Below are 26,190 nucleotides of genomic sequence, written 5' to 3' on the forward strand. Positions count from 1 at the left end.
TCTTGTTAAGCCACCGACTCAAGGGACGGAGGCCACGTGACCGTCAACGTAGCAGCCAACGACACCCGGACAAGTAGCAAAACTTTTATTTATAAAAACAAATCTCTCCCCACATTCACCCCCCATCGCCTCTCGGGAGAGAACTGCGGTAGCAGCAGCAGCAATCGTCGTCTTCCTCAGCGGAGACTCGGGACCATTATCCACACAGTGAAGTTCCCCCCCAACCAAAACAGGCAGCCAAGCACCCCCCCCCCCCCCAGCGTGGGTGGTGGCGCGGTGGCGCCACTCGTGTCTTGCAGCAACAAGCTCTGGGACTCGATTCGTGGAGTTTGTCCGATCCCACCCCCCTCATTCTGCGTCAGAGTTCCTCGGTTTCCAACTCCCCATAGCTAAAAATGCCACGCAGCTTATCAGGCAAATCACGTCTCGGCTGAGATTACACAGCAGCAGCATCAGCCACGATTGTGGAAACTTGGCAGGACCCCTCCTGAAATTGTCTTGTGCGACGTAACGATGACATAGATTGACTATTCGTCCACCTAGAAAAGGTTCGTCTGTTTTTAGGAGGGTCTTGACAAGTGTTCACACGTGCAATTTCCAGGTCGAGAGTTATTGTTTTTGGCCAATACCAGTCACGCTGCGTCAATGGCTCTGGGAGAAACCCCACGCAGAACAGGGGGGACACCACCAGAAAGACTCCACACAGATGCCCAAGTTGGAAATCGAGCCCAGGTCCCTTCTTGCCGTGGCTCGAGCGTCACCACCGCACGCCACCCTCCCCCCCCACCTCGGGATGCTGGCGAGCGCTACCCCCCCCACCGCGGTTGGCGTGGCTGCCACCACTCCCACCGCCGCGCTGCTGCTGCCGCCACCGCAGAGATCTCGTTGGACTCCAGGTGCGATGTCTGCACGGGGCAGACCCTGGGTGCTGTGTCCAACCCTTGCTCGACTCTAGTATCTGTTCTTTCAGTTCCCGTTGCCGCACACGCACGCACGCGAACCGTCGAGTCGGCGCATCGAGGGAATCTCCGTGGCGCCGAGGGGTCTGCGGTCTGAGTGAATGGGCATACAGCACAAAAGTCTCGATGCCGCGCTGTGCAAGTTTCCGTCGAAATTCAGAGGCGTGGGGAGGGGGACCACACAGACGAGCGGGAAGGCGTCCGCAAGCGGCACCACCAACAATCGCCCAAGCTCCGTGGCCCCATATTGGGATGCTTGGCCAACTCCATTAGTGTTAACACGTCCACTGATAATGCTTCAATGTTTCTACAATAAAAGCTGTGTTTGCACTCAGTTGCCGATCCTGCCCAGGGTGGTGGGACGTGGCTAGTGCCACATCCGGAAGCCTGTTTCCTTGTGGAAATGTTTACACATTGCACCAAACCAGGTACTCATTTGTGGCCGAGTCAACGTAGGGGAGGGCCCAGGACCGGTTCAGATAATCGGGACTGGCGTTGGTGGCCGTGAGCGGGGAATCGAACTTGGTTCGCTGGGGTTATTGGCGCATCAAACGCTGCGCCGCCGCTCCCCGCAGACCCGGCAGCCGAGTGGAGACTCCCCGAGGGCACGACACGGACAGCGATGACGACACTGGGCACGACATGGACATCAATGACGACACGGACAGTGACAACGATGCCGACGCGACGCCCTCCGCGGTGCAATGGAGGCGGCTGCGGTACTTACCACACGTACCTGCGTCGACTCGACACCACAGGGAGGGAGGTGAGCGCGTCAATGACGTTACCCGCTAGCTATGGGTACTTTGCGAGTCGCTCTGCTTTGCAACGTCAACGCGGCATTGGGGGAGCCGCGGAGGGAGGGGGGGCACCAACGGGTACTTCTCCCGCCCCCCGCGCTCCCTCTCGCTCAAGCGGTTCACAATGGCTGTGGCGTTGCCACTCAGTTGGTCAAATATCTAATTTAACCGGAGCCAGGTTGAGGTAGCGAGTTTGACGTCGGAGGCATCCGTGACTCAATTTGTGGTCCAGGGGAGGGCGCTTCCTCCCGCCGTCGTCCTCATCGTCGGTCGCTACCGTCATGGCCAATGTCGTCAACATCACCTCTGTCATCACTTTGAGAATTGTTCTCATCTTCTCCGTCATATTCATCATCCTCACCATTATCCTCACCGTCACCTCCTCGCCGTCACGTTCATCAAAACTGTCGCAAGTCTCCATGCTCCATGGCGAGGACGCCGCTCCGCTGCTGGATGGCAGCGAGAGGCCGCCTCCCCCCCCCCCCCCCCCCCGATTGGTCTCTTCGCGTGTCACATGACCACCGCTGCCCCCCTTCGTTGGCGACTCAGCAAGGGGGGCGGGGAGGTGGAGGGCTGCAGGGGGTGGGTAGCCACGAGTCCCCTCGCCCAAGAGGCTGGTGCCGCTTCACACACGGCGCAAAAATAATTACACAACGGGGAACCTGCAACCAAGGGGGGACACGGGGGACCACAACACACGGCTCTTTTCGTAGCGGGCGGCAAGCACGGGGCGCGGCCACGTCCCACACAAGCCGGAAGATTCGTGAGGAATTTAAATAAAAAACCGGTCCGGTGCTCTTTTCGCGGGCAATTCCAGTGATATCGCTGCCTTCCCCCATACTTCACCACCGTGGCTCGTGCCAATTTGCTAGGTGGTGGGCGGGCATGGTGCCAGGTACCGGTTCCCCATGTTATACTTACACGTTAGTCGTGGCAGGAAATCAAAACTCGCATGGGCCTGGGGGGGTTCGTGGCGCAAAGTGCTAATCGCCGCGCCATCAATCCACTTCTCAAAACACTGTATAGATTGGGAAATGTTAACTCGGATCTTAATTCCGTTTCATGAACCCCGCGTGTCCCAATTGTCAACTGGAGAGGCGACGGGCAAAATCAACTTCACCAAAATGTGGGTGATGAACTTGGGCAGCCAGTTTATCGCCATCGCCACCGGGGCCCATCGGCAGGGTCCGGCTACACCCACCGGGAGAGGTTTGGCCAATTCCATTGTGAACAGGACTAGCGATGAGGTCACTGGGGTGCCGTGGACTCGACGCTAACCCCAACTAACCTTTACACTTTTACTCAAGAAACCTCCCGACTGGCGTGGGACAGTGCGGCCCCCCGGCGTGCCCCCCCCCCCCTCACACCCACCCCCAACAAGTTCTACTTCTTGGCGAACGAGATCTTCATTGCGTTGGTCGGCGTGATCTTGAATCCCTGTAGCGCGTCGCGCGCCGCCCCGGCCTGCGCGTCGTTCTCAAACTCCACGAAGGCGATGTCGTGCCGCCCCGGAACCAGACGCACCTCCTTGAAGCCTGGGAACCTGGGTTACAGTCCGGGTTCGGGGGTTTATAGCACACGTCACACGGGAGAAGATCGTGCCGGGAATTAGCACGCGGGGGATGCAGATGGGCGGGTGGAGTGTGTGTGCTGAACGGTGATTGAGTGAGCGATGGTGATTGAGGGAATGTGCAATTGAGTGAGCGATTGAGTGAGTGATTGAGCAATTTAGTGAGCGATTGAAAGTACATTTGAATGAGCGATTGAGTATGCAATTGAGCAACTGAGTGAGCGACCGAGTCAGTGACTGAGTGGGCGACTGAGTATGCAATAGAGTGAGCAACAGAGCGAGCAATTGAACGAGCGAGCAGCTGAGCGTGCCGATGAGCATGCGGGTGAGCGGGCGGGTGAGGAGCAACGCACTGGTTGAAGAGCATGGAGAGCATCATCTCGCTTGTCTCCTCGGGTAAACTCGTCAGGAACAGGATGTGGTTCGGTGGGTTCTCAGCCAGCTGTGCGCAGTTACACAGTCGCAGTCAGTCGCATGCGCGGCCAGTCATACGACTGCTGTAGTCAATCACACAATAACTCGAACAAGCAGACTATTTGTACAAGTCCTAAGTAATCGATTCCTGCGCGTGATTTCTGGGCGAGACGCAGCAAGCGCCGATTTCAAATGATGATGGATCGGAGCGTCGTCCTCCCCGCTCAACACCAGACCTGACCGCAATTCAATGCAACAATACATCCCCACAAGCTACGCCATCCCTGCCTGAACCAACTCTCCACGTACTAGCCCTACCCCACTAGCCCTATCCCTTACCCCACCAGGAAGAGCCCTACCACATTAGCCCCATTGCTACCTACATCTCGCCATGGTTGGCGCGACGTTAACGACCTCGCCTGGTATGCAGCAGGTAGTGGGTTCGATCCCGACCCTGATGCCTGCTGTATATTTGGAGTTTGCATGTTCTCCCCGTGGTCACATGGATTTTCCTCCGGGTCCTCCGGTTTTTCGCTCCACATTGAGCTGCGATATGTTTCCATGTGATAAGCCACTTCGTCGAGCTATAATTTGTGATAGCCAGGTTGCTTCTGAAAGAGAGCCACATAGCTCAGTGGGCCTGGTAAAATAAAAAGTTTGGAGTTTAGTTTACTCACCCTAACCCCCTCGCACCGGCCTTACCACCCTACGAGCCCCTAACCCACGAGTACCACCAGTCCCACCCCGAATCACCAGCACGAGCGCCACCACAATAGCACGAGCCCTGAGCGTATCCCCCCACCTCTTTCTCTACTCATGCTCTTGTCCATGCGTCTTGACACACAGTCGTTTGCAGGCACTCCACAAATCCCAACTGTGTTCGAGTTGTGTTGGTGGATGCGAGGAATGGGGGGGGGGGGGGCAGTACCTGCATGGGGGGCATAGCCCCTGATGGGGGCGGGACCATGCCCGGCGCCATCATCCCCGGGGGGGGCATGTAGGGCGGGGGGGCTCCGGGCATCCCGGGGGGCATGCCCAGCATTGGGGGCGGCTGCTGCACCACCATGGGGGCCATGGCCTGCATGCACGGTCACGCACGTCGGCGTCAATGCGCGTAGAAACACACAGACACAGCACACGCGGCGTGATCACACGCAACGCACACACTCGCGAGAGTGAACTCGCAAATAACAATCCACACAACACCCCGCAACATACCACCACTAGACACGCCACCATCCCTACAAACAAGACCCCTACACACATGCCACCATCCCTACAAACAAGACCCCTACTCACACACGACCCCGACACACATGCTACCACCCCTATACACCACCACCCCCATACACACACCCTCACCCGCGCGCTCACCATGGGAGCGGCAGGAGCGATGGCCGGTTTCTTGGCAGCCGCCGCCGCATCCTCCTTGGCCTTGCTCTTCTTGCGATCCTTCTTCTTCTCACGCTCCACGAAGGTGCCCTTCATCTTGGCGATGATGTCCGAGTCCACCTTCGAGTACTGGATCCGCTGCGAATGCACGCCGCCCCGGCGTCACTTGCAAGCCAGCGTCCGTTTGTCCCCTCTATGAGCCTCTGCCACTTGCAATTGACCGTAAGAATCTCGCGCGCGCGCGCGCGCACACACAAACCTTCACCTGCCTCTACGAGCCACGAGCTCGTCGCAGCACGGGAAGCTGCGCAAGGAGGCGAGGGTGGTGGTGGGAACGGCGAGAGTGGGTGCCACAGTGGCGAGACGTGAACTATCTCGCTTAGTATGCAGGTCGTGGGTTCGATCCCGACCCTGACGCCTGCTGTATATTCTGAGTTTGCGTGTCCCTATCAGTGGTCACATGGATTTTTCTCCGGGTCCTCTGGTTTTTCCCTCCATATTTAAGATCAACGTGCATTTAGAGTATTTGGCTGCTATGAATTTCCACATGATAATCCAATTGGTTGAGCTTTCATTTGTGGCCAGGTTGCTTCTGGTAAAATAAAAAAATTGTTTCAAGAGTTAGCGATGGTGCTGGAGCTGTAGGATTCTCACCATGGGCTTGTCATAGAAGGGGAAGCCCTGCATTGAGCGTAGGGCGTTGGTTGCGCTGCTGATCTCCTTGAAGATCACAAAGGCCTGGCCCCGCATCTTTAGCGTCTTGAGTGCCACAATGTCCAGGATCTGCCCAAACTGCGAGAAGATGGCGTACAGAGACTTCTTGAGCTCTACGGGGCGTGGCGAGAGAGAGACGGGGAGAGAGAGGAATACAGGAGGGAGAGCGAGACAGTGAGTTGAGGAAACCGTAGACGTCTTTGGATGAGAGTGGGCGCATGGGACTCCTCACAATGCCCCCTCTGCTGGCAGCAGGCGAAGCTCTGCGGGAGCCGCCCAGCCGACCTTCGCTCCGAGGCGTCACTCCTCCTCGGCTTCCTCCAGCCTGGGTATCTTACCACAGCCATCCGTGCTGTCGACGCCTTGGCTCTATTCAAGTCAAGACTCAATACCTCAATATAATGTATGTATATCCAAGTTACACAATTAAATACATAAAAATGACAATATCCTGTATTTATGTATGTTGAACTTCTTTCGCACCGTACGTAGCCAACCTGTGCTAATCGGAGGTGCGGGGTAAGGAGACCAAGCTAAACACAAAAAGCAATTCTGAAGAAATTAATTTAAATCTAGGTGATTTAAAATTGTCTAGCTCCAGTGGCTTCCTAATATCGGAGAGAAGTGTTCCTGATGGCCGCAGAAGAGTATCTGAAAGCATGCGATGCTTTCACGTAGTTTTCCCGATTACTAAAGTCCCATATAATAAAACCATTAAAATAGTCAATTAAATTTACAAAGGTTAAAAGACTCCCCACAATTCACTTGCATTGTTTAACCAATGACTATTTACTACGTGGAAAAGTTTACAAAAAGGAGAACCAATGGGCTCCTCTTTGTCCCCAGGAAACGCCGATGTGTACACAGGGACCAAGCCATTGTAGACACACTGGTCCACCCTAAATCGCATCCACTGCCCAAACCATGGCAGTGGATGCGGATGAAACCTGGTGCACAATGCAAAATATAAAACTCTCCCATAGTCTGTAACTGTGGTCATCAAGAACAGCCCGTACAACGTGTAACGAGGAAATGCACCAATCCACAAATACGAAAGAGACATCATAGCGATACACTCTGCTACTCCTTACGTGGGTATCTGTGATGACCACCTGAATGTGACATTGTAGTTGTTGCTCTGCATCTATATAAGTAAGAAGACTGGTCCGTCTGGCCTCAAGGCAGAGCCACCATATGGCCCATTCAGTTCACCATGGAAGTGGAGGGAAGATTCCTTCCCATTCCCGGACGTACTGCTTGGACGTGGCCCTTGGGGTAATGTAACACGTGGCGTATGCCGCAAGGTAAGATCAAGTTGCTTACTTAAATTAACAAAAATCCCCCGTGCATATACACACACACACACAGAGTGCTTGCACAAATGAACTACAACACCATGCAGATCTCGCAAACTCTGGCCATCCTTGGAGTGGCTTTTGACTAGCCATCGAACAAAGACGGTCACTGCGTTGCACGCTTTTAGATGCGCTTTTGCGGCCGTCTGGAACGCTCTTTCTTCCGATATTTGGAAACCACTGGAGCTATGCACTTTTAAATCCAAATTGAAAACTAATTTATTTAGAACTTTGTTTAGTTTGCTGCCCTTCCCCCACACCACATCCGATTAGCACGGCTGATTATGTACAGTTTGAAAGAAGTTCAGCAAACATACAACAGAGCAAGTATTGTAAGTGAATACCTATGAATGCTTCTAAGGTACACGAAGGGGTGGGTGGCCACCTTTAATGTTTACACACCCCGCAGCAGGTATTAATTTGAGGCAGAGTTTCCCTAGGGAAGACCCAGGACCAGTTGAGATAATAGTCAATGTCGGCGATGAGCAGTTGATAGTAGAGACGATGATAGCGGTGATGACGATTAAAATTGTGATGTGATGATATCCGAGTGATGTAGGCGATAAAGGTGCTAGTGGAGCCTATTTGAGATGACGACTACGATCGTAACGACAATGTAACGAAGGTTGTGGACCACTATTCAAGCCGCCGGGCCACGTGTTTCTGGCTGGCAGGAAGCGAGGGGACCTTTTCTGTTGGCGCTGATAAAGTGGACCTGGGGTCCCCACGGAGAGGGGCCCAAGTTGTCAGGCGCCGAGACGGTAACATGACCGACACAACCACCCACAGCCATCGCAGCGACAATCGTCGTGCCTGCTGTTTTCAAGGCAAAAGTTGGCAGTGTGTCTTATAAGCTGGTTGTGCGTGTTAGTGTACCAAGTGTGGTATTAGTGGGCATGCCATTGCGGCCGCCTGAATGGTACTGGCCACCCATCCCCTGGTGTCCCGTGCCTGCCTTGATAGGTGCTCACTAACAGCACTTCCACAAAAATTGTGTCATGGTTATGCAGGGGATCTCTAACTGTATTGACACCAGTCATACGTTCTGGTTTGAGTCCATCTTACTTCACGGAGCATCTTATAATGTAAAATGGGGTGGGCAGGACATTGTTAGGTGGGAAGATGGCCGATGGCCCAGACTGGTGATGGAATGGCAGCTGGTGGGAGACCACTGCAAGGACACGATCTAAACTATGAACTACACTTTTTATTATTTTACCAGGTAAGACCCACTGAGCTATATAACTATTTTTAGAAGCGATCAGGCTATCAAAAATTATAGCTCAACCAAGTGGCTTATCATTTGTAAATGTATAGCAGCCAAATACTCTAAACACATTGATTCTCAATGTGGAGGGAAAAACCGGAGGACCCGGAGTAAAATCCACATGACCACGGGGGGAGAGAAATGCAAACTCCAAATATACAGGGGTCAGATTCGGGATCGAACCTACAACCTCCTGTATATCAGGCGAGGTAGTGAACATCTCGCAAGAGCGAGGTGGGAAGATGGCAACGCTGGACCATGAGGGGATGGCAATAGCATGGGGAGAGCCTTCATCCAGCAGTGGAGCATGGCAGCTGCTGCTGGAGATATCCCACCGGGCTTCTCTATTGAAACATCTCTGTGCTGGAGGCTCTGGCCACATCACCCAGAACGCGGCTTGAGCAGCCTTGTGCTTGGATGGGCGACCATCCCCACCACCACCACCATGCATGCCCAGGTGTTACAGCTGCGCTTGCGGAGCGCCACGGTGGTGAGATGTTAACGGCCTCGCCTGGTATAGAGGTCTTGAGTTCGATCCCGATCCTCACACGCCTGCTGTGTATTTGGAGTCTGTGTTTCTCTCCCCGCACTACATTTCCACACGAGGATGGTGATAAGCCGCCACTTCGTTGAGCCGTCACGTGTGATGGCGAGGTCGCTTCTTAAACAGAGCTCCATAGCTCAGTGGGCATTACCTGTTAAACTAAAACTGTAGTTTTTGTTTTAGGCAGTACAGCAACATCGAGAGTTGCTCTGTAACTTCCCTCCGCCACCTTCACCAACCCGCACTGACCGGCGTGGTGACGTATGGCCAAAGAACCCTCACGATTAGCGCGCTGCGACGCGAACCTGGCGACTCGAGTTGGATTCCTGCTGACGGCCAACACAAGTGACGATTATCTGGACCGGTCCTGGGCCTCTCCTTGGTCGACTCATCCTCAATTTAGTAGCTGGTGCGGTGTGTAAACATCGCCACTGGGGAGACAAAGGCGGTCGAGGGTGGTGCTGGCGACCCACCACCTCGTGTGCCACAGTGCCGACCTTCATAGGTGCTGCTACTCGCTAACAGCACTTGCCCCACCAGTCTGTTCAGGCTACACGGGGATCTTTGTGTGTGTGTGTGTGGACACGCACCATCCTTCTTGATCTTCTCGTTGAGGTTGTTGATGTAGATCGTGTGGTTGGGCCTGATGTCCATGTCTGCGCTGCCGGGCCTGGGCGAAGGGGGGAGGCGGAGAACGCAGTTAGGAAAAGCCTAAAAAGCCTGCGGCCTAGTGCAACCGAGCCACTTGCAAGCGAATCCTGAACACGAATTACGGCAACGCGTGCAGCAGCATGCCCTGACGCTTCGTAGCTCCAATAAGACGAGACAAACATGGCAGATAAACCACAATCGTCGCGCTCTTCATTGATTGTTAAAAAAAAACCGCGAAACTCGAGTCCGCCTCGCATGGCGCGCCGTGAATGGGCCACTGCTTGCGCGAACGACTCCGGACAAAATAAAACGCCGCAGCCCAATAATGCGACCTTAATCGACTCGGGCGAAGTCAGCGCACAACAGGGTGGTGGTGAAAGTAACGGATGGCGAACTTTAGTCACCTTTTAGAGATGGATTGTAGAGACTTTTTCTGCTTCCTCACGCTGGCGCCACCAAGCAACGAGCCTCGCAGTCGTTCACAGCTCCTGAGTGCCAAGCGATTGGCCCAAATCGGTCACGTGCGCGAGTTCCACCCAACAGGAGTAGCCCCGCCCTCTTTCCCGGGCCCCCGCGCCCCACCCCCCATCCTCCTCCACCCCCCATCCTCCTCCACTTTCAAAGCGCGGAAAAAGCCCGGAGTGACTTCACGCGCAGTGAGTGGAAAAGGGAGACGCGGGGGGGAGGGAGACACGGGGGGGGAGGGAGACACGGCGGGGAGGGAGACACGGGGGGGAGTGGGAGGGAGACACGGGGGGGGAGGGAGACACGGGGGGGTGGGAGGGTGACACGGGGGGGTGGGAGGGAGACACGGGGGGGGGGGGAGACGCGGGGGGGGGAGGGAGACACGGGGGGGAGTGGGAGGGAGACACGGGGGGGGAGGGAGACACGGGGGGGTGGGAGGGTGACACGGGGGGGGGTGGGAGGGAGACTCGGGGGGGGGGGGAGACGCGGGGGGGAGGGAGACACGGGGGGAGGGTGGGAGGGTGACACGGGGGGGTGTGGGAGGGAGACACAGGGGGGGGGGAGAGTCACGGGGGGGGAGGGAGACCCGGGGGGGGAGTGGGAGAGAGACACGGGGGGGGGGGGGGGGAGGGAGACACGGGGTGGGAGGGAGACACGGGGGGGGGGAGTGGGAGAGGAGACACGGGGGGGGGGGGTGGGAGGGAGCCACGGGGGGGGGGGGGTGGGAGGGAGACACGGGGTGGGAGGGAGACACGGGGGGGGGGAGTGGGAGAGAGACACTGGGGGGGGGGTGGGAGGGAGACACGGGGGGGGGGGGGTGGGAGAGAGACACTGGGGGGGGGTGGGAGGGAGACACGGGGGGGGGTGGGAGGGAGCCACGGGGGGGGGGTGGGAGGGAGACACGGGGTGGAGGGAGACACGGGGGGGGGTGGGAGGGAGACACGGGGGGGGGGTGGGAGGGAGACACGGGGGGGGGGGGGGGGGGGGGTGGGAGGGAGACACGGGGTGGGAGGGAGACACGGGGGGGGGAGTGGGAGAGAGACACGGGGGGGGGGGGTGGGAGAGAGACACGGGGGGGGGGGGGGTGGGAGGTGAGACACGGGGGGGGGTGGGAGGGAGACACGGGGGGCGGTGGGAGGGAGACACGGGGGGGTGGGATGGAGACAAGACACGGGGGTGGGAGGGAGACACGGGGGGGGGTGAGAGGGAGACACGGGGGGGGGGGGGGGACACACGAGGGGCGGGGGGAGACACCGGGAAGAGTGAGACGCGGGGAGGAGGAGGAGACACACTCTCCTTGTTGACCCAGCAGAGTCACAGTCATACGAGTCTTTTTCAAGATGGTCCTACTAATTTGGGTTTTTATTTGTAGATGTTTTCAGTCAATCAACAAGTGTTTATACACGTGGGAGGAAATCGGAGTACAGATGGAATAAACAGATGGCGCTGACTCCACTTGCTATACTGCCTCCTCCTCGGCGCCCACTCACGAGTAGAAGGGAGTTTCACAACCCGTCTGTGTGTGATCCACCAACCCTGGCTGCTTCACAGTTATGGGTTACAGGCAGCCACGTGCAGGGTGGCCACCACTGGGACGAGGAGGGAGACAAGAGGAGGGAGACACGGGTAGGAGGAGGGAGACAAGAGGAGGGAGACACGGGTAGGAGGGGGGCGACATGGGGAGGAGGAGGGAGACACGGGGAGGAGAAGGGAGACACGGGGAGGAGAAGGGAGACACGGGGAGGAGAAGGGAGACACGGGCACGAAGATGGAGACACGGGGATGAGGAAGACACGATGAGGAAGGAGACACGGGTAGGAGAAGGGAGACACGGGTATGAGGAGGGAGACACAGGGAGGAGGAGGGAGACACGGGTAGGAGGGAGACGCGGGGATGAGGAGGGAGACACGGGGAGGAGAAGGGAGACACGGGCACGAAGATGGAGACACGGGGATGAGGAAGACACGATGAGGAAGGAGACACGGGTAGGAGAAGGGAGACACGGGGATGAGGAGGGAGACACAGGGAGGAGGAGGGAGACACGGGTAGGAGGGAGACGCGGGGATGAGGAGGGAGACACGGGGAGGAGGAGGGAGACGCGGGGAGGAGGGAGACGCGGGGATGAGGAGGGAGACGCGGGGATGAGGAGGGAGACACGGGTAGGAGGGAGACGCGGGGATGAGGGAGACACGGGGAGGAGGAGGGAGACACGGGGAGGAGGGAGACGCGGGGATGAGGAGGGAGACACGGGTAGGAGGGAGACGCGGGGATGAGGGAGACACGGGGAGGAGGAGGGAGACACGGGGAGGAGGGAGACGCGGGATGAGGAGGGAGACACGGGTAGGAGGGAGACGCGGGGATGAGGGAGACACGGGGAGGAGGAGGGAGACACGGGGAGGAGGGAGACGCGGGGATGAGGAGGGAGACACGGGTAGGAGGGAGACGCGGGGATGAGGGAGACACGGGGAGGAGGAGGGAGACACGGGGAGGAGGGAGACGCGGGGATGAGGAGGGAGACGCGGGGATGAGGGAGACACGGGGACAAATATGAGGACACGGGGAGGAGGGAGACGAGGGGAGGAAGAGGACAGGGGAAGGAGGAGGGAGACACGGAGAGAAGGGGGAGACACGAGGAGGGAGACACGGGGAGGGAGACACGGGGAGGGGGAGGGAGACACGGAGAGGGAGACACGGGGAGGGGGAGGGAGACACGGAGAGGGAGACACGGGGAGGGGGAGGGAGACACGGGGATAAGGAGGGATACACGGGGATGGGGCGGAGGAGGAGGGCGAAACTCGAGGAGGAGGAGGAAGGCATTCGGAGGAGGATGGAGACACCGGGGTGGGGGGCGGGAGGGAGGCACGGGAAGGAGGAGGAGTGGGTCCCGTCCCGCTGGCTGCTCAGTCCCCAGTGATGGGGCTGCACCGGCTGGGACCCCTTTGCGCCGGGGCTCTGCTCTGGGCCCTGCTCGCCGCCTCAGCCCCCCTCGGCCCCCGCAGGGAAAACGCGGCATCCTCCTCATCCTCATCATCCTCCTCCTCATCCTCCTCCTCATCCTCCTCATCCTCCTCCTCATCCCCGCGTGTGCGGGTGGGAGTCGCGGCTTGGCGGGGAGACACGGGGCGCGGGGCACAGCCGGTACGAGGGGCGGGGGGGTGATGACGGTGTGTGTCTGTGCACCTAGCCTGGCACGAGCGCTGTGGTGACGTCACCGCCATTCACAGGCGAACGGCGTTTGTTGCTGCTATTGTTGTGAGTGATGGTGGTGCGCGTTGTCGTGCCGCTGTGTGATGGGGTCTTTGATCTTCTGCAGTGGTTCTGTACGTGAGTGGTGGTGTGTGTTACGGTATACGTGCGATGTTGTGGTATTTGTAATGCAGTGTGCGAGTGATGGTTTGTGATGGGTTGATGGGCTGAGACCATCAACTGGCTACGCTTGAGAACCAGGCGTTTATAGGTCTCGACACGAGTATATGAGTACCTGTGAGTCTGTGGGTCTCTGTGTGAGTCTGTCGGTCTCTGTGCGAGTCTGCGGGTATCTGTGTGAGTCTGTGTGCGAGTCTGTGGGTCTCTGTGTGAGTCTGCGGGTCTCCTTGTGAGTCTGTGGGTCTCTGTGTGAGGCTGTGGGTCTCCATGTGAGACTGTGGGTCTCCCTGCGAGTCTGTGAGTCTCTGTGCGAGTCTGTGGGTCTCCGTGTGAGTCTGTGGGTCTCTGTGCGAGTCTGCGGGTCTCCTTGTGAGCCTGTGAGTCTCCGTGTGAGTCTGTGGGTCTCTGTGTGAGTCTGTGGGTCTGTGTGGGTAAGTCTGTGTCTCTTTGTGAGTCTCTGTGTCTCTTTACGAGTCTCTGTGTCTCTGTGTGAGTCTGTGGGTCTCCTTGTGAGACTGTGGGTCTCTGTGTGAGACTGTGGGTCTCTGTGTGAGTCTGTGGGTCTCCGTGTGAGTCTGTGGGTCTCCGTGTGAGTCTGTGGGTTTCCGTGCGAGTCTGTGGGTCTGTGTGTATAAGTCTGAGGGTCTCTGTTTGAGTCTCTGGGTCTCTTTGTGAGTCTCTGGGTCTCTGTGCGAGTCCCCTTTGCGACGGGCATAATGCGAGGCGCTGCCAGTCCTGAGTGGGCATCGATGGAGATGATGAGGATGATGATGTTAATGTTGATGTTGATGAGGATGATGATGTTAATGATGATGTTGATGAGGGTGATGAGGATGTTGATGAGGATGATGATTTTGATCATGAGGATGATGATGTTGATGAGGGTGATGATCTTCTTGGTTCTTTCGGTAAAGTCACGTAGAAGGGAAATAATAAGATAAAAATAAAACATAATTAAATACAATTCTCACGACGTTTCGGCCACAACGCAAGCAGCCGTCCTCAGGTGAAGAACAGGTCTGTCGGAAAGACAGCTGTCTTTCCGACAGACCTGTTTATTTTTATTATTTTATTATTTCCCTTCTACGTGACTTTACCGAAAGAACCAAGAAGATGAATCCCTGCGGTCACGAAAGCTTTAAATCGAGGATGATGATATTGATGAGGATGATGATGTTGACGAGGATGATGATGTTGCTCTTGAGGATGATGATATTGATGAGGATGATGAGAGACCCGAACCGTTCTTCGCCTCTATCGCCAAAGAATGTGTGACTGTAGTCACTTTGATAATTTGTTTTTTACCCTTTTATCTGGCAACAAAACTGACACCTTTTTTTACAAGGAGTCATGTTTGCATTGTCTTTGAGTTGTGCGCCTTTTGGCGTCATCTGGTCTAACACCATGTGAGACTCGGCTCTAAGGAAAGCTGTCTCGGGTGTGGACCAATCAATTGCAAGGACAGTGCATACATTATCAGAGTTGTGTTTTTTGTTTTCATTCCGGCTGCAGGTATTGCGGTCTATGCAAACATGACTCCTTGTAAAAAAACGGTGTCAGTTTTGTTGCCAGATAAAGGGGTAAAAAAACAATTATCATATTTTGCTACTGGCAAATGAGGTTCCAATGGTGTAGTCACTTTGTTGTGTTTAGTTTGTTGTGTTTAGTTTGTTGTGTTTAGTTTGTTGTGTTTAGTTTGTTGTGTTTAGTTTGTTGTGTTTAGTTTGTTGTGTTTAGTTTGTTGTTCTTCCCCCGCACCTCCGATTAGCACGGTTGGCTAATTACGGTGCAAAAAAAGTTCAACATACATACGTAAAGTACACGATGTTGATGATAGTGATGTTTATGTACGTTATGTACATAATGTTGATAATGTTCATGGTATTGATGATGGTGTGCATGATGTTGATAATGTGGGGAGCGGTGGCGCAGTGGTGAGCGCGCTGTGCTATGAACCCGGCCACCTGGGTTGGAGTTGGTTTCCATGGGCAGAAGGGACTTGCAGTGTGGAGGAGGAGGTGCGTGATTTGCCGTGAGAGATGAGGTTGAGGCAACCACCACTACCAACAACAACAACCATCACAACAACCACATCAACAAGGGGCGCTACGGTGGCTAGGAGATGTTAACTACCTCGCCTGGTGTACAGGAGGAATCGCGGGTTCGATCCCGACCCTGACGTCTGCTGCTGTATATTTCGAGTTTGCGTCTCTCTCTCGCTCCCCGTGGTCGCGTGGATTTTGCTCCGGGTCCTCTGGTTTTCCCCTCCGCATTTATAATCAACATCACGCGTTTAGAGTCTTTGGCTGCTATACATTCCGACACGAAAAGCCACTTCGCTGAGCTATTATGTGTGGCCGGGTCGCTTCTGAAAAAGAGCTGTGCGGCTCAGTGGGGCCTTAGCTGGTAAAATCAAAATACTCGTTTAGCTTTCGTTTAACAACCAATGACAACATAAACTAAACTTTGTATTTTACCAGGTGTAAGGCCCCACTGAGCTATGTAGCTCTCTTTCAGAAGCGACAGATGATAGCCCAGCGAAGTGGCTTATCACGTGGAAATTTATAGCAGCAGCCAAACACTCTGAAACGTTGGGATCGCACCGCGAGACTGACAGAGGGACACGTGGGGTAGAGGGACACGTGGGGTAGAGGGGACACGTGGGGTAGAGGGGACACGCGGGGTAGAGGGACACGTGGGGTAGAGGGACACGCGGGGTAGAGGGACACGCGGAGTAGAGGGACACGTGGGGTAGAGGGGACACGTGGGGTAGAGGGACACGCGGGGTAGAGGGACACGTGGGGTAGAGGGACACGTGGGGTAGAGGGGACACGCGGGGTAGAGGGGACACGTGGGGTAGAGGTACACGTGGGGTAGAGGGACACGTGGGGTAGAGGAGACACGCGGGTAGAGGGACACGCGGGGTAGAGGGACACGCGGGGTAGAGGGACACGTGGGTAGAGGGACACGCGGGGTAGAGGGACACGCGGGGTAGAGGGACACGCGGGGTAGAGGGACACGCGGGGTAAAGGGGGCACGCGGGGTAGAGGGACACGCGGGGTAGAGGGACACGTGGGTAGAGGGGACACGCGGAGTAGAGGGGACACGTGGGGTAGAGGGACACGTGGGGTAGAGGGACACGCGGGGTAGAGGGGGCACGCGGGGTAGAGGGACACGCGGGGTAGAGGGACACGCGGGGTAGAGGGACACGCGGGGTAGAGGGACACGCGGGGTAGAGGGACACGCGGGGTAGAGGGACACGTGGGTAGAGGGACACGTGGGTAGAGGGACACGCGGGGTAGAGGGACACGCGGGGTAGAGGGGACACGCGGGGTAGAGGGACACGCGGGGTAGAGGGGACACGCGGGGTAGAGGGACACGCGGGGGTAGAGGGACACGCGGGGTAGAGGGGACACGCGGGTAGAGGGACACGTGGGGTAGAGGGACACGCGGGTAGAGGGACACGCTGGTAGAGGGACACGCGGAGTAGAGGGGACACGCGGGGTAGAGGGACACGCGGGTAGAGGGACACGCGGGTAGAGGGACACGCGGGTAGAGGGGACACGCGGGGTAGAGGGGACACGCGGGGTAGAGGGACACGCGGGGTAGAGGGGACACGCGGGGTAGAGGGACACGCGGGGTAGAGGGACACGTGGGTAGAAGGGACACGCGGGGTAGAGGGACACGCGGGGTAGAGGGACACGCGGGGTAGAGGGACACGCGGGGTAGAGGGACACGCGGGGTAGAGGGACACGTGGGGTAGAGGGACACGTGGGTAGAGGGACACGTGGGTAGAGGGACACGTGGGTAGAGGGACACGTGGGGTAGAGGGACACGTGGGTAGAGGGACACGTGGGGTAGAGGGACACGTGGGTAGAGGGACACGTGGGTAGAGGGACACGTGGGGTAGAGGGACACGCGGGGGTAGAGGGACACGCGGAGGTAGAGGGACACGCGGGGTAGAGGGGACATCCTCGTCACGGTGAAGAGAGGAGGCCCTTATAGGCAGGAGGCGTCACGCCTGAAAGGGAATGGTGCCCCCCACCACCGCCCCCCCACTGCCCCCCCGCACCTCCCCCCGGTGGTCGAGGCTAATGACGGATCGGCAGCCAAAAGAGTGAAACGCGTCCCGTCGGACGGTCCGCCGCGGAGGTGGCGCCGCTGGCGTGGATCAGCTCGCGTGTGCAGGCAGCTTTGGTGGATTGGTCGCACATCGCAAGACCACGAGAGGATGGCGGTGGCCTAGGGAGGTCTTCGTCCAGCAGTGGAGAGAGCGCGGCGTGAGCTGTAGGGCCGCGTGGAGTTGGGATTATTCACCGTCGATTTTTTTTTTCCGGAGTTGAAAGGAAAAGAAAATTGGAACCAAATTTTCCGCGCGAGGGACTCGGAAATGGGGTCTGAGAGATAATTCACTACAGATGGGGGCTCCCCCCACTCTCTCTCTCTCTCACCCCTCTCTCATTCCTCCCTCTCTAACTCCTCTCTCTTACACTCCCTCTCTAACTCCTTCCTCTCTCTCTATCTCGCGTCTTCTTCGAGCGTTGGGGGGCCGGACAAGTACCAGCGTGGACGGCACCCTCGTGTTCACCTTCTGAACCGCTCGCTCGTCACCGTGGCATGCGCGATGAACACCACCACCACGTGACTTTTCTTTCTTTTTTACGATCACTGGAAACAAGAAGATGCTCGGTGTAGTCGGCACTTTCATCATTTCGTAATAAAAAAAATAACTTTGCTTTATGTTAACCCCCACCTCTCGTTCACTCTCTCGGTCACTCTCTCGCTCACTCTCTCGCTGTCTCGTTCTGCACGCAGCCCTTCTCGCAGTCCAAACGGCCTCCGACGGGTAGCTCATATCTGCATGCAGAGCTCCCCGTCATCTGCCACCGAGCACACGGCCTCCTCCATCGCCCACTGCTCCTGTCTTTCGGGTTGTGCGCGGTGCATTTAGCGGCACAGCGCGTGGATTTATAGTGATTGTTATTTGTTTGATGGTGACTTTATGTATTTCGTATCGGAATCGCCTCCAGTGCTGTTGCTGCTGGTGGCAATAAAAGTTGCTTAAAAGTCTCTACCCCCCCCCCTCTCTACCCCACCTCTCTCTACCCCCCCTCGTCCTTCTCTCTCTCTCTCACTCCCTCTCTCACTCAACTCCCGTCGGACAAATCTCCGCCTGTGTTCTCTTTGTCGAGATGTATATGGGGAGCGGTGGCGCAGCGGTTAGCATGCTACGCTACAAACACGGCAATCCGAGTTCGATTCCCGCAGACGGCCACCAACACCAGTGACGATTATTTGAACCAATTCTGGGCCTCCCCAAGGTAGACTCGGCTTCAAATGAGTACCTGGTGCAGTGTGTAGGAAACACCGCCACAGGGGAGAGAAAGGGTGACGGGAGTTGTTCCGGCCACACAACTCTTGCGAATGCTGTTTTCCGGGCCCACCAACAGCACTTGCCCTCACAGTGTGTTGAGCCTACACGGGGGACCTTTGTGTGTGTGTACACATTCGTGTGTGTGTACACGCGTGTGAGTGCGTGTGTTTACGTGTGTGTGTACACGCGTGTGTGTGTGCTTGTTTACGTGTCTGTGTGTGTACACATTCGTGTGTGTGTACACGCGTGTGTGTATGTGTGTTTACGTGTGTGTGTACACGCGTGTGTGTGTGCTTGTTTACGTGTCTGTGTGTGTACACATTCGTGTGTGTTTACGTGTGTGTGTACACGCGTAAACACATTCGTGTGTGTTTACGTGTGTGTGTACACGCGTGTGTGTGTGCTTGTTTACGTGTCTGTGTGTGTACACATTCGTGTGTGTGTACACGCGTGTGTGTATGTGTGTTTATGTGTGTGTGTGTACACGCGTGTGTGTATGTGTGTTTACGTGTGTGTACACGCGTGTGTGTATGTGTGTTTACGTGTGTGTGTGTACACGCGTGTGTGTATGTGTGTTTACGTGTGTGTGTGTACACGCGTGTGTGTATGTGTGTTTACGTGTGTGTGTGTACACGCGTGTGTGTATGTGTGTTTACGTGTGTGTGTGTACACGCGTGTGTGTATGTGTGTTTACGTGTGTGTGTGTACACGCGTGCCTAAGTGCGCGATTCTCCAGAGACTCCGAATTCTCTCTTTTCCTCAAAAACTTCAAACGGCGGGGAGCTTCAAAGCGGAGAGGGGAGGGGGAGGAGACGGGGGGAGGAAGGAGGGGGGAGGAAGGAGGGGGAGGGGTGGTGCCACTTGGCGGGGCTTGGGCAGATGGGAAGACGTTGGAAGCAGACGGACACTCACAGAGGAGACACTCACAGAGACAGACAACAACAACAACAACAACCGCCATTCGCCACTAAGTGGCGGTGACGTCACCACGACGCTTGTGCCAGGCCATGTGCACCTTGAGGCCACTTGAAGTGTCGAACGCCCGCTGGCAGGAGGTCACGGGGCAGACCCAGTTGCCACGGGTCGACTGACCGAGATGACCGAGATGACTGGCTGATGCACCACCTGTGCCCCCTACTGTACCAACTTGCTGTGCTTTAGTCACCCGGCGCTCCGCTCGTTGTTGTGAGCGTCGCTCCTCCGCCCTCCGTTGTTGTTGGAGGGCGACTGCCTCCAACTGCCCAGTAGCGTCCTTCACGAGCCTCCTCCACTGAGGCCGATCTTGACACCGCTGGTACCGGTCATCGGCAAGTCCACTCAGCTCCACGTCCTCCTGTACCACATCGCTCCATCTCTTCTCTAGCCCGTGCCGCGCCCGTTTAGCCCCCTCGATCCGGCCGAAGAAAAGCTGTTTAGGCATGCGGTGGCTGGGCATGCGGGCTACATGACCCAGCCAACGCAGCCTTGCCTGCCGGAGGAGCTCACCGATGGGACTTTGCCCAGATCTTTCAAGGATTTGTGAGCTCCTCACACAATCCAGCCTGGTTAAACCCAGGATAGATCGTAGGCAGGCCAGCCTAAATGTTTCCAACCGGCGAAGATGCTCCATTAGGGGGGTCCACGTTTTGCAAGCGTAGAGAAGGGAGGGAATGACCGTGGCCGAGAAGACCTGAAGCTTCGTGCGGAGCGACAGACCAGGTAGCTTCCACACAGCGTTACGCAACCGATGAAAATATATTGCCGCTCGACTGATTCGGAGTGAGACCTCTGCTGTTAAACTGGAGCCGGTCATAAGCACACTGCCCAGGTATGGTAAACTCTCCACTCTCTCCACAACTGCCCCATCACCGATTGGGAGTTGTGGGGGTGGAGTGTCCGATGGTACAAAATACCCAGGCAGGTGCTTAGTTTTGTTGGGGCTGATGGTAAGGCCCCACATCTTAATGGCACGCTCCAGTCTCAGCAGCAGCGTCTCTAGACAGACACTCACAGAGGCACACACAGAAGAGACATTCAGTAGCCATGAGGGGGACTCGAGCTTGGGACGCTGCGTTTGGTGCGCAGCGTGCTAACCACTACGCAACGTACACACCCGCACACACTCACACACCCACCCACACTCACACACTCACACATTCACACCCACACACACTCACACACTCACACACACTCACCCACATTCACACACCCACACACCCACATACACCCGCACACACTCATACACCCACCCACACTCACACACTCACCCACACTCACACACCCACACTCACACACCCACACACCCACATACACCCGCACACACTCGCACACCCACCCACACTCACACACTCACACATTCACACCCACACACACTCACACACTCACACACACTCACCCACACTCACACACCCACACACCCACACACCCACATACACTCACACACCCACCCACACTCACACACTCACACACCCACTCACACTCCCACACCCACACACCCACACACCCACACACCCACATACACCCGCACACACTCGCACACCCACCCACACTCACACACTCACACACCCACCCACACTCACACACTCACACACCGTGCACAAAGACACGTACATAGACACATTCTGTATGTACACGACGAGTGCTGATGGCGATGATGGCGATGATGGCAATGATGGTGATGGGACTGATAGCGATGGCACTGATGGTCATGGCATTGCTTTTGTTGCTGATGTTGCTGATGATGGCGATGTTGCTGATGATAGTGTTGCTGCTGATGATGTTGCTAATGATGATGATGGCGATGTTGATGATGGCGCTGATGGTGATGTCACGATTGGCGATGATGATAATGATTTCAAGCTTTCGTGACTGCAGGAATCCATACTCTTTGGTTCTTTCGGTAAAGTCACGTAGGTAAAATTTTTTTCTTCCAATGTGACTTTACCTAAAGAACCAAAGAGTATGATGATGATAATGTCGCTGATGATGATGGCGCTGATGATGATGATGGCACTGATGGTGATGTCGCTGATGTTGATGGCATCAGCCAGGGTTGCTGGATAACTCTCTGAGGAGGCATGGAGCGAAGGGAACGCGGCCGGGAAAACATCACTATCATCAGCATCATCATCAGCAGCAGCAGCAGCAGAAGCACGCTCAGCCTCAGGGCGACGAGCCTGCAGGGTTCCCGCTCCTCTTCAGCCTCCCGGACTTTTCCCAAGCCGACTTCAACCAACCCAACCCCAACATCCAGGTGAGCTCCACCCCAACATCCAAGTGAGCCCCACCCCAACCACCAGGTGAGCCCCACCCCAACATCCAGGTGAGCCCCACCCCAACCTCCAGGTGAGCCCCACCCCAACATCCAGGTGAGCTCCACCCCAACATCCAGGTGAGCCCCACCCCACCATCCAGGTGAGCCCCACCCCAACCTCCAGGTGAGCCCCACCCCAACATCCAGGTGAGCCCCACCCCACCATCCAGGTGAGCCCCACCCCAACCTCCAGGTGAGCCCCACCCCAACATCCAGGTGAGCCCCACCCCCACCATCCAAGTGAGCCCCACCCCAACCTCCAGGTGAGCCCCACCCCAACATCCAGGTGAGCCCCACCCCAACCTCCAGGTGAGCCCCACCCCAACCTCCAGTTGAGCCCCACCCCACCATCCAGGTGAGCCCCACGCCAACCTCCAGGTGAGCCCCACCCCAACCTCCAGGTGAGCCCCACCCCAACCTCCAGGTGAGCCCAGCCCCAACATCCAGGTGAGCCCCACGCCAACCTCCAGGTGAGCCCCACCCCAACCTCCAGGTGAGCCCCACCCCAACCTCCAGGTGAGCCCCACCCCAACCTCCAGGTGAGCCCCACCCCCAACCTCCAGGTGAGCCCCACCCAACCTCCAGGTGAGCCCCCCCCCAACATCCAGGTGAGCCCCACCCCAACATCCAGGTGAGCCCCACCCCAACATCCAGGTGAGCTCCACCCCAACCTCCAGGTGAGCCCCACCCCAACCTCCAGGTGAGCCCAGCCCCAACCTCCAGGTGAGCCCCACCCCAACCTCCAGGTGAGCCCCACCCCAACCTCCAGGTGAGCCCCACCCCAACCTCCAGGTGAGCCCCACCCCAACCTCCAGGTGAGCCCAGTCCCAACCTCCAGGTGAGCCCAGCCCCAACCTCTAGGTGAGCCCAGCCCCAACCTCCAGGTGAGCCCCACCCCAACCTCCAGGTGAGCCCCACCCCAACCTCCAGGTGAGCCCCACCCCAACCTCCAGGTGAGCCCCACCCCAACCTCCAGGTGAGCCCCACCCCAACCTCCAGGTGAGCCCCACCCCAACCTCCAGGTGAGCCCCACCCCAACCTCCAGGTGAGCCCAGTCCCAACCTCCAGGTGAGCCCAGCCCCAACCTCTAGGTGAGCCCAGCCCCAACCTCCAGGTGAGCCCCACCCCAACCTCCAGGTGAGCCCCACCCCAACCTCCAGGTGAGCCCCACCCCAACCTCCAGGTGAGCCCCACCCCAACCTCCAGGTGAGCCCCACCCCAACCTCCAGGTGAGCCCCACCCCAACCTCCAGGTGAGCCCAGTCCCAACCTCCAGGTGAGCCCCACCCCAACATCCAGGTGAGCCCAGCCCCAACCTCCAGGTGAGCCCCACCCCAACATCCAGGTGAGCCCAGCCCCAACCTCCAGGTGAGCCCCACCCCAACCTCCAGGTGAGCCCCACCCCAACATCCAGGTGAGCCCCACCCCAACCTCCAGGTGAGCCCAGCCCCAACCTCCAGGTGAGCCCCACCCCAACCTCCAGGTGAGCCCCACCCCAACATCCAGGTGAGCCCCACCCCAACCTCCAGGTGAGCCCCACCCCAACCTCCAGGTGAGCCCCACCCCAACCTCCAGGTGAGCCCAGTCCCAACCTCCAGGTGAGCCCAGCCCCAACCTCCAGGTGAGCCCCACCCCAACCTCCAGGTGAGCCCCACCCCAACCTCCAGGTGAGCCCCACCCCAACCTCCAGGTGAGCCCAGTCCCAACCTCCAGGTGAGCCCAGCCCAACCTCCAGGTGAGCCCCACGCCAACCTCCAGGTGAGCCCCACCCCAACCTCCAGGTGAGCCCCACCCCAACATCCAGGTGAGCCCCACCCCAACCTCCAGGTGAGCCCACCCCAACCTCCAGGTGAGCCCAGCCCCAACCTCCAGGTGAGCCCCACCCCAACCTCCAGGTGAGCCCCACCCCAACCTCCAGGTGAGCCCAGCCCCAACCTCCAGGTGAGCCCAGTCCCAACCTCCAGGTGAGCCCCACCCCAACCTCCAGGTGAGCCCCACCCAACCTCCAGGTGAGCCCAGTCCCAACCTCCAGGTGAGCCCCACGCCAACCTCCAGGTGAGCCCCACCCCAACCTCCAGGTGAGCCCAGCCCCAACCTCCAGGTGAGCCCAGCCCCAACCTCCAGGTGAGCCCCACGCCAACCTCCAGGTGAGCCCAGCCCCAACCTCCAGGTGAGCCCAGTCCCAACCTCCAGGTGAGCCCAGCCCCAACCTCCAGGTGAGCCCAGCCCCAACCTCCAGGTGAGCCCAGCCCCAACATCCAGGTGAGCCCCACCCCAACATCCAGGTGAGCCCAGCCCCACCATCAGCGAGGGGTTGGTGGATCACCACACACACAGACAGACGTTGTCGTGAGGCTCCCTTCTACCCCGTGGGTGGGGACGCAAGATCCCCGTACCCCTGGCTCCTCTCCACAAGGCGCCGCAGCAAAGTGTTCACGCCACCCGTCCCAGACTAGGAATCAGTTTTTATAGTGGAGGGATCTAATGAGCTCTGAAGCTCTTTTTGCCAGACGTCACAGCGACGTCTGTACGGGGATAGAGCGTTGCCCCCTCGCATGCGTTGGTTTTCTCCAGGTGCTCGGGTGTCCTCCCACGTGTATAAACGCTTATGATAAACTATTAACCAGGTAAGGCCCCTTGAGCTAGTAGCGACCTTCCCATCACATCCGATAGCTCAACGAAGCGGCGGCTTATCGCGTCGAAATGTAAAGCAGCGAATTACGATGCAAATACTATTAATTGGCAGATAACCACCGTAATATGGAAAAAAAAAACTACAGAGCTCGGGTGATTGCCATCAGCGCCGGGGGTCTCGGCGGAGTTTGGTTTACTGCATGACGGTTTGGGGGGCAGACCTTCATCCAGCAGTGGAGAGATGCTGCTCCTGCCACTGCGGCTGTTACCGTTGCTTCTGTTACTGCCGCCGCCGCTGCTTCGGATGCCCTCCCTCCCACGTGACCATCGACCTTTGACTCCCCCCCCACCCCCTCCCCGTCCACCCCCAGGTGACCATTGAGGTTGTGAGCAGCCCCGAGATGGAGCTGGACCTGGTGACGGGGGCCGGCCGCCTCGATTGGCCGGAGCCGCGCGGCGACGCCGCCGCGGCCCAGCTGGCGCCCCGCTGGCTCCTCCAGCTGTGGCAGAGGTCGCTCGAGGGGTCAAAGGGTGCCAAGGCCGGCGGGCAATCGGATTACAGCTACTACGAAGAGGAGGATGGCGAGGATGATGATGATGTGGGGTACGGGGACGGTGCGGACGATGGGGCCTTTTTTGGGTCACGCAAACGAGGGCAGCAGATGGTGAGCGTCGGGGAGGAGGAGGGGGCTACTCACGAAGACGACGACGACGGTGATGATTATGGTGAGTGCGTGCATCTGTGCGTGCGTCTGTGCGTGCGTCTGTGCGTCTGTGCGTGCGTCTGTGCGTGCGTCTGTGCGTCTGTGCGTCTGTGCGTGCGTGCGTGTGTGGTGGGAGCGATGGCGCAGCGGTTAGCGTGCCACGCTACGAATCCGGCGACCCAAGTTTTATTCCCCGCTCGCGACTACCAACACCAGTGATGATGGTCAGAAATGGTCCTGGGCCTCCCCTAGGTCGACTCAGCCTCAAATGAATACCCGGTACAGTGTATAAACATCGCCATTCGGGAGGCAAAGGCAGTCGGGCGTGGTGCTGGCCACCCACCCCCTGCATGTGCCGTGCTGGCTTTGATAGGCACCACTTGCTAACAGTACTTGTCCCAACGGTCTGCGTGGGCTACACGGGGGATCTTTGTCTTTGTAGGGGGGGTGGCCCGGCCTGCTCGACCAGCAAGACGCAGGCCTGCCCCGGTAGCACCACAACACCAAAGATAAAGATCCCCCGTATAGCCTCAACATATTGTTGGGGCAAGTGCTGTTATTGAGCACCTATGAAGGTCGGCACTGAACGCGAGGAGGTGGGTGGCCATCAACCACCTTTGTCTCCCCAGAGGCGATGTTTACACATCGCACCAGGTCCTCATTTGAATCGACATAGGGGAGGCCCAAAAC

The 26,190-nt window shown here is 57.6% G+C and overlaps 2 protein-coding genes across 2 annotated transcripts in view; one reads left to right on the top strand and one right to left on the bottom strand.

Moving 5' to 3' along the window:
• On the bottom strand, nucleotides 1-10,196 carry LOC133356167 (U1 small nuclear ribonucleoprotein A-like). Its single transcript, XM_061573541.1, has 7 exons — nucleotides 10,071-10,196; nucleotides 9,606-9,685; nucleotides 5,790-5,962; nucleotides 5,118-5,273; nucleotides 4,672-4,821; nucleotides 3,683-3,771; nucleotides 1-3,302 (listed from the first exon to the last, which is right to left on the bottom strand). Exons 2-7 carry the CDS (start codon nucleotides 9,667-9,669, stop codon nucleotides 3,143-3,145), a joined length of 792 nt encoding a protein of 263 aa, XP_061429525.1. The 5' UTR covers nucleotides 9,670-9,685; nucleotides 10,071-10,196; the 3' UTR covers nucleotides 1-3,142.
• The window catches only part of LOC133356186 (isthmin-1-like), a 20,547-nt gene continuing 4,436 nt past the window's right edge, over nucleotides 10,080-26,190 (top strand). Inside the window, 4 exon segments of the mRNA XM_061573566.1 lie at nucleotides 10,080-10,182; nucleotides 12,890-13,269; nucleotides 21,897-22,103; nucleotides 25,168-25,522. Coding sequence (XP_061429550.1) covers nucleotides 10,080-10,182; nucleotides 12,890-13,269; nucleotides 21,897-22,103; nucleotides 25,168-25,522 — 1,045 coding nt within the window.

This window comes from Lethenteron reissneri, chromosome 53 (genome assembly GCF_015708825.2).
Source record: "Lethenteron reissneri isolate LAM-NWPU_2019-01 chromosome 53, ASM1570882v1, whole genome shotgun sequence".
Taxonomy (NCBI): Eukaryota; Metazoa; Chordata; class Hyperoartia; order Petromyzontiformes; family Petromyzontidae; genus Lethenteron; species Lethenteron reissneri.

What these genes read in the sequence shown, in the direction of transcription:
- LOC133356167 (XM_061573541.1), bottom strand. Translation starts at nt 9,669, where the DNA reads ATGGACATCAGGCCCAACCACACGATCTACATCAACAACCTCAACGAG. An exon ending in CCTTCTATGACAAGCCCATG is followed by an intron (nt 5,274 to 5,789) that starts GTGAGAATCCTA and finishes GTGCATTCGCAG; the next exon opens with CGGATCCAGTACTCGAAGGT. An exon ending in CTCTCCATGCTCTTCAACCA is followed by an intron (nt 3,303 to 3,682) that starts GTGCGTTGCTCC and finishes ACTGTAACCCAG; the next exon opens with GTTCCCAGGCTTCAAGGAGG.